This window comes from Hyperoodon ampullatus, assembly GCF_949752795.1.
Source record: "Hyperoodon ampullatus genome assembly, chromosome: 16".
NCBI lineage: Eukaryota > Metazoa > Chordata > Mammalia > Artiodactyla > Ziphiidae > Hyperoodon > Hyperoodon ampullatus.
In genome coordinates this window covers 69,350,244-69,364,443 of record NC_136929.1, presented here as the reverse complement: position 1 = coordinate 69,364,443, position 14,200 = coordinate 69,350,244, and the positions used below count along the sequence as shown (strand labels likewise).

The 14,200-nt window shown below is 34.4% G+C and overlaps 1 protein-coding gene across 4 annotated transcripts in view; it reads left to right on the top strand.

Annotated features, from left to right (window-relative positions):
- PDS5B (PDS5 cohesin associated factor B) overlaps positions 1-14,200 on the top strand; it is a gene marked incomplete at both ends in the record, with an annotated part of 121,700 nt that overhangs the window by 60,641 nt on the left and 46,859 nt on the right. For all 4 annotated transcript variants that reach the window (XM_079721590.1, XM_079721591.1, XM_079721589.1 and 1 more), the window contains 2 exons: positions 9,120-9,243; positions 12,026-12,184. In XM_079721590.1, coding sequence (XP_079577716.1) covers positions 9,120-9,243; positions 12,026-12,184 — 283 coding nt within the window. The remainder of the gene's footprint in view (positions 1-9,119; positions 9,244-12,025; positions 12,185-14,200) is intronic.

Here is a 14,200-nt window from a genome sequence, read left to right as displayed (position 1 = left end):
AAACTAAGACAAATCTTACTAATATTGATGCAAAAATTGTACATAAAATATTATCAAAAAGAGAGTTTACTACAGTAAAACAAGAATATCCTATGGCTAAATGTGGTTAATTCCAGGAATACAAAAAGGGTTACTACTAAAAAGCCTAATATTCATGTTATAATTCATTATATAAATGAGTAAAAAGGAAAGGGCACACAATAGATCATTTTGACAGATGCTGAAAGGGTTTCTGATAAAAAAATAAACTATTTATAATTAAACCCAATAAAATACGATTTAATGCCTTCATACTTCTCAAACCAGTATGCACCATCATATGGTAAAACATTAGAAGCATTCCCAGTAAAATCAGGAGCAAGGTGAGAAAATACACTAGCTCTGCTATGATTTAACATTGCTTTGGAAGCATTAACCAATATAATTACATAAGAAAATAAGAGGTGCAGGCGTTGGAAAGGAGGAAGCAAAGTTATCATATTCTAAGAAAAATTCACGAGAATGAACTGCAGAACTAGTAAAATACTAAAAAATAAGATGGGCAAAATAAGTATGTAAAAATCCAAAGCTTTCTTTATAATACCATTAACAATCATTTAGAAAATATTATACGAGTAGAAATCAGAAGATTTAAAAGTAAAGTGTATAAGAAATTTGTAACCCTGTACAACCCTGTAATAGTGAGGGGTATAATATTTGACAAAGAAATTAGGAAAACTTAGATTATTGAGTAAATAATTGGCAAGCTGTTTTAAAAAGAAAAATTAATGTAGACTGCTTACTTGCTTTTACATATATTCCAGATGAGTCAAAGATTATTCATATATCTAAGATTTTAAATATATATAAAATTAATTAATAAACGTATTAGTAACCAGTACATTTTTTGTAACTTCTTACTTTGTGGTGAAAGGGACACTGATGCCAAGTCACAATTGAAATATTGATGGATTGGATTTTTAAAAATTCATTTATTGAAAAAATATTTGTAGAGCCTTCATTGCGTATGAGGTACTTGAGGATGTTAAAATGAAAAGGACAGGTTAAGTCTCTGCCCTTATATTTTAGTGAGGGAGAATACTATTTAGACAAAAGCAAAAATCATGAAATAAATTGGAAACAGAACTGGTATGCTGGGAAGCTATTTTCAATATATATGACTTTAGAAAAGGTTAATATTTGTAATGTATTAAGATTCTTAACAAAGGAATAACAGACATGTCTCACAGTAGAATACTAACATAGGGAATAAATAAGAAATTTACAAACAGGAAGTCCTTCATCACATTAGGAAAGGACATTTATGCCTGCTAAGAGTACTGGAGGCAAATACAATACCCACATGCTGTATAACCAGTTTTAGCTAGCATGCCAGTGCTGCTCTCAGTTGGAATATAAACTGATGCAGCTTTTCTGAGTTGGTAATGTGGCAATACATACCAACTTAAAATGTGTGTGGTGTTTAATACTGTAGTTTCACTTTGAGGTATTTATCCCAGAGATAATTAGAAAATATGTCTACATAGTGGGTATATGGTTCAAGGTCCAGTCAGAAACAGAAACCATTCCAGGTATTTTAAACATAAATAAATTAATTAATACAGATGTTTGAAGCTTGAAAGAGCAAAAAGTTGCTTTGGCAGCTCAGAGATTATGATTTGCTGGAAGCAGTTACCACCCTTAGGGCTGGTGGGACAACTGGGAATAAGCAGTGTTAAGGACTGCCCAATGGGTGGAAGAGCCTGTCCACATCGTGCCAACTAACTATCAGAGTAGGGGTGGCCTGGCTCTTGCTGCAGGGCAGCACAGCTACTGCAGAGAAGGCCTTAAAGAAGCTGTGGTGTCTCTTGTTGGAAGAACCTACCAGCTCTTGTGGGAGTCTAGGAAATGTAATTTGCAGATTTACAGCTGCAGGATCTCAGAGCAGATTATAGGATATATAGCTCAGATAAAGAGCTAGATAAAGATCTAGCACAGGGATGTTCATTGTTTTGTTGTCAAGATTTAAAAAAACAAAAACATCTAAATGCTCAGTGGTAGGAGATTGGTTAGATTCATTGTGGTATAGCCAGCCACTGAAGACCTGTGTGACCTTTAAAAAAAAAAAGTTTCCAAATAATATATATTTTGTATTCTCACTTATTTAATATGTGTATGTATGTACAGAGAAATTTTAGAAGTAGTTCTAAAAAATGTTAACACTAATTATTTCAGGGTAGTAGGATTTGGAGTTTTTTTCTTTAGTGTTTTTAATGTGTTTTTCAGTTTTGTTCGCAACTGGGGCGGCAGGGGGGTTTCCCCTTGAATTTTAAGGGGAAAAATCAATTTAATGAGGGAATAAAGGATTTCCTTTAATAGAAACTTATTAATATAAAAAGCAGTCAGAAGGTAGTTGCTTCATTTACGTTCATTAACTTCTCGGTCTGCCTAGGGCTTTAGAATTCTTGAAATTGTTTTTTTTTCCTTCCTTATTGTTTTGGTTTATTTCTGTTTTCTGTTTAAATGAGTATGCAGAATACTGGATGAACTTAAAATTTCTCCTGCTATCTTTGAAAGTTTCCACCATAGTTGCTTTTTACTTGTGTGTGACCTGTAATTTTTCTCTTGATTACTAAGAAAAGAGATTATAGATGTTTGTATTGTAAAGACTGATTTATGAGAAGATAGGTCTTCTCTGGGGACTTCAGTTACTGAAGTAACCAGAAAATAATAATTTTTCATTTCACAAAGAAGCCACAAACCACAGACTAAAAAGAGGGCATTTTGGTGAGGCTCGAATTGTTTTTTTACATAGTTTATTATTGAAGTTTTCAAACATATAAAGAAGAGGTAGAATATTATAGTGAACTCCCATGTATCCACCAACCCGTTTATATATAAATAACTAAAAGCCACTTTGTTTAATTTATAATTCTACCCACTCCCCGCATTCCCCTTATATTTGAAAACAAATCCCAGACTCTATATTTTCATCTATACATCTCAGTATCTCCAAAAGATAAGAACTCTAAAAAAATGATCACAATGCTTTTATTGTAAACACAGTTAATAATAATATCCAATTAATTTTCTCAAAAATATAGTAATTTTTTTAATAGTTTGTTTTTTTTTTTTGAATCGGGATCCAAGTGAGGTTTCTACATTGTTATTGCTTGATAGGTCTCTGAAGTCCCTTTTTTCCCCGTCGGTTACCCCTCCAGTTAGCTCTTCTCTTTGTGTTTGATGAAGAAACCAGGTTGTTTATCTTGAAGAGTTTCACATAAACTGATTTTTTATTTTTGTTAATTGTATGCCTTTGGCATGCTTTAACATTTTCCTGTGTTTTCTGTAAAGTGATAGTTGAATCCAGAGGCCTGATTGGATTCTGCTTCAGCAATTTTGTCGTCACAGGACCACTTTGTAGGTGGTGGTATGCTCTTCTGTCAGGAGGAATGTAATACCTGGCTGTTTCTCTTTTATGATGTTAGCAGCTGATCATATTTAGTAATCAGTAATGATACTCTGTCATTCCTTTATCACTTGTTAGCTGAATACTTTTATAAAGAGGAGCTTCTCATCTATTCTTCGGCAGGATAAGTGCTTGATACTTTTTTTTTTCCTTTTTTAATTTTTTTAGCATCAGAAGTTATTTATTCAGGCTTTTTTTCTGTACCTAATATTATTCATTTTGCTCTAAGTCAATTAACTTGCAGAAACATAAGCATTACTTTAGAGCACATAAAGAAAAATTAAAATGCTTTTTTTCATTTAATTTATTTATCAGTTTATTTAAAACATCATGAATAATCTTTTTTTTATTGAAGTATAGTTGCTTTGCAATGTTGTGTTAGTTTCAGGTGTACAGCAAAGTGATTCAGTTATACATATACATATATTCTTTTTTTTTTAGATTCTTTTCTCATATAGGTTATCACAGAATATTGAGTAGAGTTCCCTGTGTCTACAGTAGGTCCTTGTTGGTTATCTGTCTTATACATATGTAGTCGTGTGTATATGTTCATCCTAAGCGCCTCATTTATCCCTCCCCGCCACACTTCCCCTTTGGTAACCATAAGTTTGTTTTCCATATCTGTAAGTAATGGGTGATTCTTTTATGTATTGAACAGAGTTCAAAATAAAGAGTGAGGAGTTTACTAGTATCCTCTGTTGTCGTCTTTTAAAAATATCATTATAAACTGATGGATTTACTCATATTTGTGTTTCAGTCAATTACAGTGATCACTCGATGCTCACATTGTCCCATCTCTAGGCTATTCAGATTGACTTCTGAATTCTTTTGAATAACTCCACTAATCTTTGTAATGTCTTTGCAACCTGGTATGACAAAATGTTCCAGACCCATCTTGTACATGTCCTGCCCCCGACCTGGATTCAGCCATTTCTCTGAGGAGCCCTGGTTCCTTTTAATGGGAATAGTATTAAGAAATCAGAATGTCAATCTTGTGTGTACTAATTACTAATGTGTGGGTCACTTTTCTAGGACAATTCTGTGGATACAGCTTAAAAAAAAAAAAGGGGGGTTTTGGAAGATAAAATGCATTGTATGTTTATATTGATTATTCCAGTTCAAATTGGGTTTTTATTGAGCCTCTTCAATTTTACATTTTTATCTTTTCCCCTATGCTGAGATAATACAGGATGATAAAGCTATGATATTACATAATAACTCATTTGAATTATCCCATAATAAATACAGAACGGTCTCAGAATAGTAGTAGCACCACCAGTGTGATTCCTAAAAACAGCTGTTTGTTTGCCTTATGTAGTTCTCTTTTGTATTTAGGGTGTATCACATTAGGGATTTACAGTCAAATGCTTGTGTTTTAAAGTTACTTGGAATGATTCTTTGTGTGGTTATGCCACCAAATGGATGCATACTTTTGTTCATTTGTTTCTTTTTATTTTTTGAGGTTACTTTAAAAATTTTTATTTCTTAATTATATGAAGTATTCACAGGTTTTAAAGACAAGCTGAAAAAGCAAGATATATTCTAAGCAGTCTAGCATGTACTCCTCAGCACTCTCCCCTGTTCCTTCTTACCTACAGATAAACGTAAAAGAAGTCTTTTCATGCATGTCGGTCTAGTTGTGTTTCAGTGCATATGTGTACATGTATGTGTGTTCACATGACCTCTTTGATAGAAGAATGATAAAGTACACTATACATGCCTTTCTCCACCTTGCTTTTTTTCTCTTTACATATACTAGCAGTTATTCCACATTTAAATATTTATTTTGTGGATATATCATAAAATAAATACATACATAATTTTACTAGATATTGTTACAGTTCCCTCTGTAGTGGTTATACCATTTTGCATTCTCTCCAGCAGTGTATGAATGTACTTGGTTCCCCATAGCCTTGTCAACAGACTATGTTGTTAATGAAATGTTCCTCCTTGTCCCTGGTTATCTTCCTTGTTCTGCAGTCTTTGAGAGCAGCATCTACTTTCATTTGTATTCGTGTTTGCAAGGCATATCTCTTTCTTGTGGTCTTTTATTCTCTCATTCTTTTTTTTTTTTAATTAACATTAAAATTTTATTTATTTATTTATTTATGGCTGTGTTGGGTCTTCGTTGCTGCGCGCAGGCTTTCTCTAGTTGTGGCGAGCGGGGGCTACTCTTCTTTGCGGTGCGTGGGCTTCTCACTGCGGTGGCTTCTCTTGTTGCAGAGCACGGGCTGTAGGCGCGCAGGCTTCAGTAGTTGTGGCGTGCGAGCTCAGTAGTTGTGGCTTGCGGGCTCTGGAGCACAGGCTCAGTATTTGTGACACACGTGCTTAGTTGCTCTGCAGCATGTGGAATCTTCCTGGACCAGGGCTCGAACCCGTGTCCCCTGCATTGGCAGGCGGATTCTTAACCACTGTGCCACCAGGGAAGTCCCAGTTCTCTCATTCTTTCATTCTTCCCTCCCTCCCTTCGTTCCTTCCCTGTAAATGTTCCTGGGACTTAATATGTAAAATAAATACCTTTTAAATATCCTATAGTTTGAGTTTGGTCTTTGTTTTGTTTTTGTTGGTTTGTTTTGATTTTGGTTGTTTTAATCCAATTTGACACACTCTTTCTTTCAATTGGAATGTTTATACCATTTACCATTTAATGTAACTGTTGATACAGTTGGGTTTAAAGCTGCCATCTTAATATATGTTCCCACTTCTTTCTATTTCTGCCCTCTTTGAGGTTGACTATTTTTAATGATTTTATTTTATTGGCTTATCTGTGTTCAAATAAAATTATACCCCTTAATGTGTATTGTAAAAATCTTGCAGCAGTGTACTTCCATGCCTTCCCCCTCCAGGCTTTTGTGCTTTTGTTGTTGTACATTTTGTTTCTATATATGTTATAAATGCTACAATATGTTACTGATATTTTTGCCCTAAACACTTTGATATATCTCAGGTTAACAATAGCATATTTCTTTGATTTGTACACATATATTTACCTTTTTTTGTGCCATTCTTCATGTTTTGGATATCTATCCATATTTTCATCTGGTATCATTTTTGTTCCTGAATAACTTTAATGTTCCTTAGAGTATAATTCTGCTTATAATTAATTATCTTAGCTTTTCTTTGTCTGAAAAAGTCTTTATTTTATCTTCATTCTTAAATTTGCTCGGACTAGAATTCTAGGTTGAGAGTTCTTTTGGTTTTTAGTACCTGAAAGACGTCACTCTCTTTATTTTCTGGACTCTGCATGGTTTCTGATGAAAAGTGATCTTTCATTCTTTGTTCCTCTATACATAATACGTCTTCTCTGACTGGTTTTGAGGTTTTTTTTTAAATTGCTGTTTTCACCAAATTGATAATGATGTGCCTTGGAATGGTATATACTTAATGTTTCTTCTGCTTGAGGTTTATTGAGATTCTTGGGACTGTGGGTTTATTTTCATCATATTTGGAGTGTTTTTTTGGTAATTCTTTCTTTCTTTTCTTTTTTTTTTTTTTTTTTAATGTTCTCCCCTTCTCACCCCCTTGGTTTCTGGGACTCCAATTGCATGTATTTTTGACTACTTAATATTGTCTTGGAGGTCACTGATGTGCATTCTTATTTTTTTCCTGTCCCCCCCCTTTTATTTTATTTTGCATAGTTTCTATTGCTATGTCTTCAAGTTCACTGATCTTTTCTTCTATAATATATATAATATGCTTTTATTCTATGTATATATTTTTAATTTGAGGTATTATATTTTTCATATTTAGTAGTTCCATTTGGGTCTTTTTAATATATATATTTCACTTCTGTCCTCCTCATGTTCATGTTTTCTTCTTACCGTCATGAGCATATGGAGCATATTTATAACAACTGTTTTTATGTCTTTGCTAATTCTGTCACCTGTGCCATTTCTGGGACTGTGTCTGTTGATTAATTTTGTCCTGATTATATATTAGAAGGTCTTTCTGCTGTGGCTGGTGGAAACATGAATTGCTCCCAGCCCTGTGTGTGGTAGGGAGTTTTTTGGCCTGCTTCTTTCTGACATTCTTTTCCTGGTCTTAGGTAGTTTTTGCTCTTGCATGACGCTGATCATTATTCAGCCAAAGACTCAGGGATACCCCTCTTCAGGTCTACGGAACTCAAGCTCTCTTTCTCTCTTTGTAGCTCCCTCCTCTGTGGTGCTTTGCTGTAGAAAGTATAGCTCCCTTGGCCTCCCTGAATTCTCATTCCTGTCTCCCTCAACTGCATGCAACCACCAGGCTCTATGTGGGTCTCTCCTCCTCCTTGTACTGCAGTCTGGAAACTACCTCCTTGCAGTAACTGGGGGCAGATGTAGGGCTCTTCTAGTTTGTTTCCCATCTTTTACAGATTTTCGCACTGCGCTTCCTACTGTCCACTGTCTGAAACCATTAACATATTATCTTGTTTTCTACTTGTTTAAGGTAAAAGAGTAAACCCAGTCGCAGATGTACTGTCCTAATCTGAAGCAGAAGTCCTCTGAGTATAGTTTTAATTTGTATTTATATCTGTTTTTAAAGGAGTGAAGATGAATATCTGTTCACACGTAATGGGGTAATTTGTTTATCTTCTTTTGAAGAGCGTTCTACTCTGTTAAATCCAACCCATTTTTCTGTGATATTGTTGGTCTTTTCATTCTCTATTTTAGGTGTTTACATTTTAGAGATATTCACCCTTTCTCTGTAACATGAAATGCAAAGTTTCCCTTCAGTTTGTCATTTATTTATTTTTTATATTTTGCTGTTGGTATCTTTTCTGAGACTCTGAGATTATTATAATGAATTATTTCATCTCTAATTTTTTTTTCTACTGGAACACTGGGTTGTTATTGGGGAAGGAAGAGGATTCAGAAGTTGCTTTCACTGTGAGATGTATTCATAATAGTTGAGCTAAGAGATTCTGCTTTATTCAGGATTTTAAGCTTTTATATAGTGGAATGATATGATACATAAATGTTCTTCCAGGTAGCTATATGACCCATTCCCTACCTCTGCTCCAATGTTACTTTATAAGCACATCTATAAGCACCCTGTTTAAAATTGTAACACTGTCACACACTTAGCCCCATTCCCTATTCCTGTCCTCTTTTTCTTCTTCTGCTTCTTTTTTTCCCTTTACAGGAGTTACCACAATTTGACATAACATATGTTTTGCTAATTTACGTATAATCATGTGTCTTATCCCTAATATGCTGGTAGCATGAAGGCAAGGATTTGGGACTTTTAATAGTGCTTGGCACTATAGTAAGTGCTCAATTTGCATTGATTAAATGATCAAATTTCTGTTCATGTAGGTTGTTTTGGCACAAAGTAAAAGGTGAATTGGAAGAGGAAGAGCCTGGAGAAAGAAGGTGTAAGGTGGCAGAAGCTTAGCTGAAGTGGTACCAGTGAGAATGAAATAGAAAAGGCTAAAGGAATGACATTAAAAAGAAGAAATGGGTCACCATCCTTGTTTGTTTTTATAATTATTAAGTAAAAAATACTTGTATTTGGATTATATTTTTAATATAGATATTTATAAAGTGAAATTATAGATTGAAAATGTCTGAGTAGATGTTAAGACTTTTTTTGTTCTTACAAAACATTACTTAAAAAATACAAGCATTAAAGTATCTAGTGGAAGTCATGTTGTGTTTTCTGGTTAATTGTTTTTCTTTAATTTTTTTCTTAGAGCTTTGCTTCCTGTTTTACATCACAAATCTAAAAAAGGACCCCCCCGTCAAGCCAAATATGCCATTCATTGTATCCATGCAATATTTTCTAGTAAAGAGACACAGTTTGCACAGATATTTGAGGTAAAGAGAAAAGTTTTTTGTTTGTTTCATGTTGTAGTTAAAAAACAAATATGAATGATTTTATAGGATGTTCACATTTGGAGATGTATCATTTTATATTTTATTTTCAGAATTTGAATTAGTATAATCAGTATTGATGGGCAGTTAAAATCAGAAAATATCTGATTATTCAGATGTTTAATGCTAACTCAGATTCAGAAATCAAACAGTTGTATAATATTTTTTGACATTACTTTATACATTTAGTATTAGTAAACTATTTTTCATTAGTAAGTAATTACATATAAAATCCTACTTACTGATAGTAGGTAGTAGATGATTATCAGTTTACAGATTTGAAAGTTAGATTTCTATATATGAGATACTACTGAAGTGTGGAGTTCTATAAATCCATACTAATTTGTAATGTAAGGTAAATAAGTATAAGTTTGTACTTCAATGACTGACATAATTTTATGTCAGATTAAAATGTGCCTTTTCCCTTGCAGAGCATTTGGTCCACACCAAAAGGTCCTTGATATTTTGGTGCTCTCCAAAATGTCTGTGGGCATATTTGGTCCATGCCAAATGGTTTTGGACAGGACCAAATATGAACAAATATCGAGGACCTTTGTGTGTAGACCAAGTGTCTTATGGATGTATTGGATAGGACCAAATGTCTACTGACCATCTTTTCAATATGTATTTTATATTATTTTTTCTCTACTTGGATTTACTATTACCCTTTCTAAGCATTGCAATTTCATTACAAGCTGTTATGATCAGGGGCTGTCTTTAGCATTCTTCCTGCAAATAGAAGCTAAGCAGAAAATCTATAAAATCCTAACTTATAATTTTAGTTTAGGAGCTTTGAATGAAGTCAAAACAATTTGGAAATTATGCTGAAACTAACCCACCATAAATACTTAGACTTGTTATCTCTCTTTTAGAAATATTTATGCTAATTTTGTCATATATTATGTTAAAGACCTAAAGGAGGAAAAAAAGTTTTCTTTATTAAACAGCATCTTTGCTATAGATAGCAAATAGTAATATATTTTAAATTTGGGGGTGGAAATACTTTCTATAGTCTTTTTTTTTAATAAGAGGATGACTTCAGTGAACTCAATGTTGATTTCTAGAAAGCTTTTGTTTTTCTTGAATAATCTCCTTTTTGTTCCCTCCAATGATGATGATGAGGAGGATAATGCTGATAATAACTTGAATTTTTAGGGTACTTTTATTTTCATTTTTGATATCTGTTACTTATCTTTACGAGAACCTAACTGGTAATCCTTCTACTATGACATACAGGATTGGCTGGCTTTCTGAGAAAAGGTTTCGTAGAGACATATGGCCTTTATGAGGTTACTGTTAATCCAGGGACTGGCCATTTATTTTGCTTTTTCAGAAATGATTTTATTATCTTACTGTGGAAAATTGTCACACACTATAATAAATGAATTGAAAAAAGTACACTATCAGGTATTTGTTTATAATGTAAACAACAAGTTATCACTTAGATGTGCAATGGAGGTACTGAGGGAGGTCATTGAGAATAGCAAGAAGTAAACTCATTTAAATATACTTTTGACTAAACGAAGCCTCTCATATTGCCCCAGTGTGTTGGGAAAAACAGTTTTGTGTTGTTTTTCAAGCCTAGAACTCTTGGTGTTCAGTGTAGGAGGATAGAGCATCAATTCTTCATTAAAATGTGTCATTAAAATTTTTAATAGATAATATATTCACTTGCTTCAAAATCAAAAGATACAAAACAAATATCCAGTAGTAAATACTAAAGAGTAAAGAGTTTTCTTTTTTTGCTTCACCCCCGTATCCCCAGCCACCCAGTTTCTTAGAGGCAGCCAATGTTATCAGTTTCTAATGTACTTTTCTGGAGAGATTTTATTCATATGCAAGTAATATAAATACACAAAATACACACATATTTTGTCCCTTCCCCCTCTCCTTATGCCAATGATAGTATACTGTAGTCACTCTTCTGATTTTCCTGTTTAAAAAGTTTAACAATATATTTTAGATACCAATTTATGTGAGTATATAAGGAGCCTCATTCTTTTTTCATGGCAAAATGAATATTAATGGCTGGGTTTCCTATTAGAATAATAAAAATAATTTTATTAGTTATGGTACTTAATATTTGATGCTATAAAAATCCACAAAAATCCATGTGACTATACATAATAAAACTTATTTCTTGGTCCTGAAAAAAGCCTAATTGGGTGCTTTGATTGTATTCTAATCAGTGGCTTAGGCACACAGACCCTTTTTGACTAGTGGCTTCTTTTTGAGTCCCACTGGATCCTTGATATTAAGACAGCCAGTGAGTAAAGAGAGAGAATGTGGAGAAGATACATTGCTCATATCTGCCTCAGTACAGGCATGGCCTACCTCACTTTCATTCCCATTCTGGTAACCAGAACTTACTCACATCCTCACCTAACTGCACATGTAGGCATCCTTGAATGGAAGTGGATATTGGTGAGCCTTAGCAGTCTCTAACATACTTATATATGTGGTCATAAAATATGTGACACATAATATGATTCTTCACGCTGAAATGTTCTTTACCTAACCTCTAAAATATAACTTGGGCAAAACTGAAAATATTTAAATATGATGCCTTCTACATAAATAACCTATAAAAGTTTAAATGTAAGCTTGAGCTACTACTTAAACCATGTATTGGAACTTCTGTAGTTTTTAAAATTTGAAGGTGAAATATGTGAACAGCTTATTTGCATGTTTATGGAGTTGATCATTTTCCTTTCCTCACTTTCAGCCTCTGCATAAGAGCCTGGATCCAAGCAACCTGGAACATCTCATAACACCGCTGGTTACTATTGGTCATATTGCTCTCCTTGCACCGGATCAGTTTGCTGCTCCCTTGAAGTCTTTGGTAGCCACTTTCATTGTGAAAGATCTTCTCATGAATGATCGGGTAATTTTTATTTTTTAGTTGTGTGTTCTTCATAATGCTATCTTCTAAAATTTTATGCATCAAAGAGAGAAGTGAAATGATGTAAATAATACTTCAGTTTGGCTGACTTATTTTAGGTTTTCCTATCTTTTTAATAGGCTGTACCTGCATTGTAAGTGAAACAACATTGTAACATCTCTTTAGTTGAGCATAGGACTATGACCTGGAATACTTTCCTTCATAAATACAGAATATCACCTGATTCTGTCTATTTCAACTTTGTAGGGGTTTAATTTTTATAATGACATCTTTTTTTAAAAATGTGAAGACTGACAGGTTAGTTTATAGTATGGTTGTTATGATAGTAGTTGTTGCATTTCATACATACAAGAGAGAATTAAAAGAGCCTTGGGAGAAAACACTGGGAAAGAAATAGTGATTTTCTCTGTCTCCAGTATGTGAGTATTTGGGGTAGGGCATGGCATGTTTGGGTCTTGGAGAATTGACCCCTTACAGTTACGTGGAGTTTTATGCACGTCTTTGTGTTTTTAGATATATACACATATGTGTGAAAAGAAAACCTTAAAACTAGGATTTTCAGAATGGTCAATGGGCATTGGCTTCAGTTTGAAGTCACCAGCTGCATTAGCCCCCTAACAAGAGAGTAGGCCTGTCCTTTTGAAGCTTTGAAGCCAAGCATTGACTTCTCTCTGGCTATGAAAGTTCTAGACGGCATCTTCTTCCCATAGAAGATTGTTTTCTGCGTTGAAAATCTGTTGTTTAGCATAGCCATCTTAATTAACGATCTTAGCTAGATGTTCTGGATAACTTGCTGCAGCTTCTGCATCAGTACTTGCTGCTTCACCTTGTACTTTCTATGTCATAGAGATGGCTTCTTTCCTTAAATATTATGAACCAACCTCTGCTAGCCTCAGATTTTCCTCTGCAGCCTCCTCACCTCACCAAGTCTTCACAGAATTGAAGAGAGTTAGGACCTTGCTCTGGATTAGGCTTTGCCTTAAGGGAATGTTGGGCTGGTTTGATCTCTTCTCCAGTTCACTAAAACTTCCTCCATATCAGCAATAAGGGTGTTTTGCTTTCTTATCATTACGTGTTCACTGGAGTAGCACTTTTAATTTCTTTCAAGAACTTTTCCTTTGTATTCACAACTTGGCTAACTGGCACAAGTGGTGCAACTTTCAGCTGATTGCAGCTTTTGACATGCCTTCGTCACTAAGCTTGATCATTTCTAGCTTTTGATTTAAAGTGAGAGATGTGCAATGCTTCCTTTCACTTGAACACTTTATAGAGGCCATTGTAGGGTTATTAATTGGCCTAATTTCAGCGTTGTTGTGTCTCAGGGAATAGGGCGGCCTGAGGGAGAGGGAGAGAGATGGGGGAATGGCCAGTCTGTAGAGCAGTCAGAACACACACATTTACTAATTAAGTTTGCTGTGTTATGTGGGAGTGATTCATGGCACCTCAGAACAATTACAATAGTATCATTAAAGATTGCTGATCACTTACCACCATAACAAATGTAATAATAGTGAAATCATTTGGAATATTGCAAGAATTATGAAAATGTGACACAGACATGAAGTGAGCAAATGCTGTTGGAAAAATAGCACTGATGGACTTGCTTGACACAAACCTTCAATTTGTAAAAAAATGCAGTATCTGTGAAGCCTAATGAAACAATTTTTGTATGTATACAAAAAGTATGTCAGACAGCTGGGTCACAGTAAAAAAAAAAATTGTATATTTAGAGTGTAATTAGAACTACAGCAAAAGAGGAAAGAGAATATGAAACAGAAATAGTATTTGAAGTGATAATGCCAGAAAATTTTTCAAACTTTTTTTTTTTTTTTTTTTTTTGCGGTATGCGGGCCTCTCACTGTTGTGGCCTCTCCCATTGCGGTGCACAGGCTCTGGACGCGCAGGCTCAGCGGCCATGGCTCACGGGCCTAGCTGCTCTGTGGCATGTGGGATCTTCCCGGACCGGGGCATGAACCCTTGTCCCCTGCATCGGCAGGT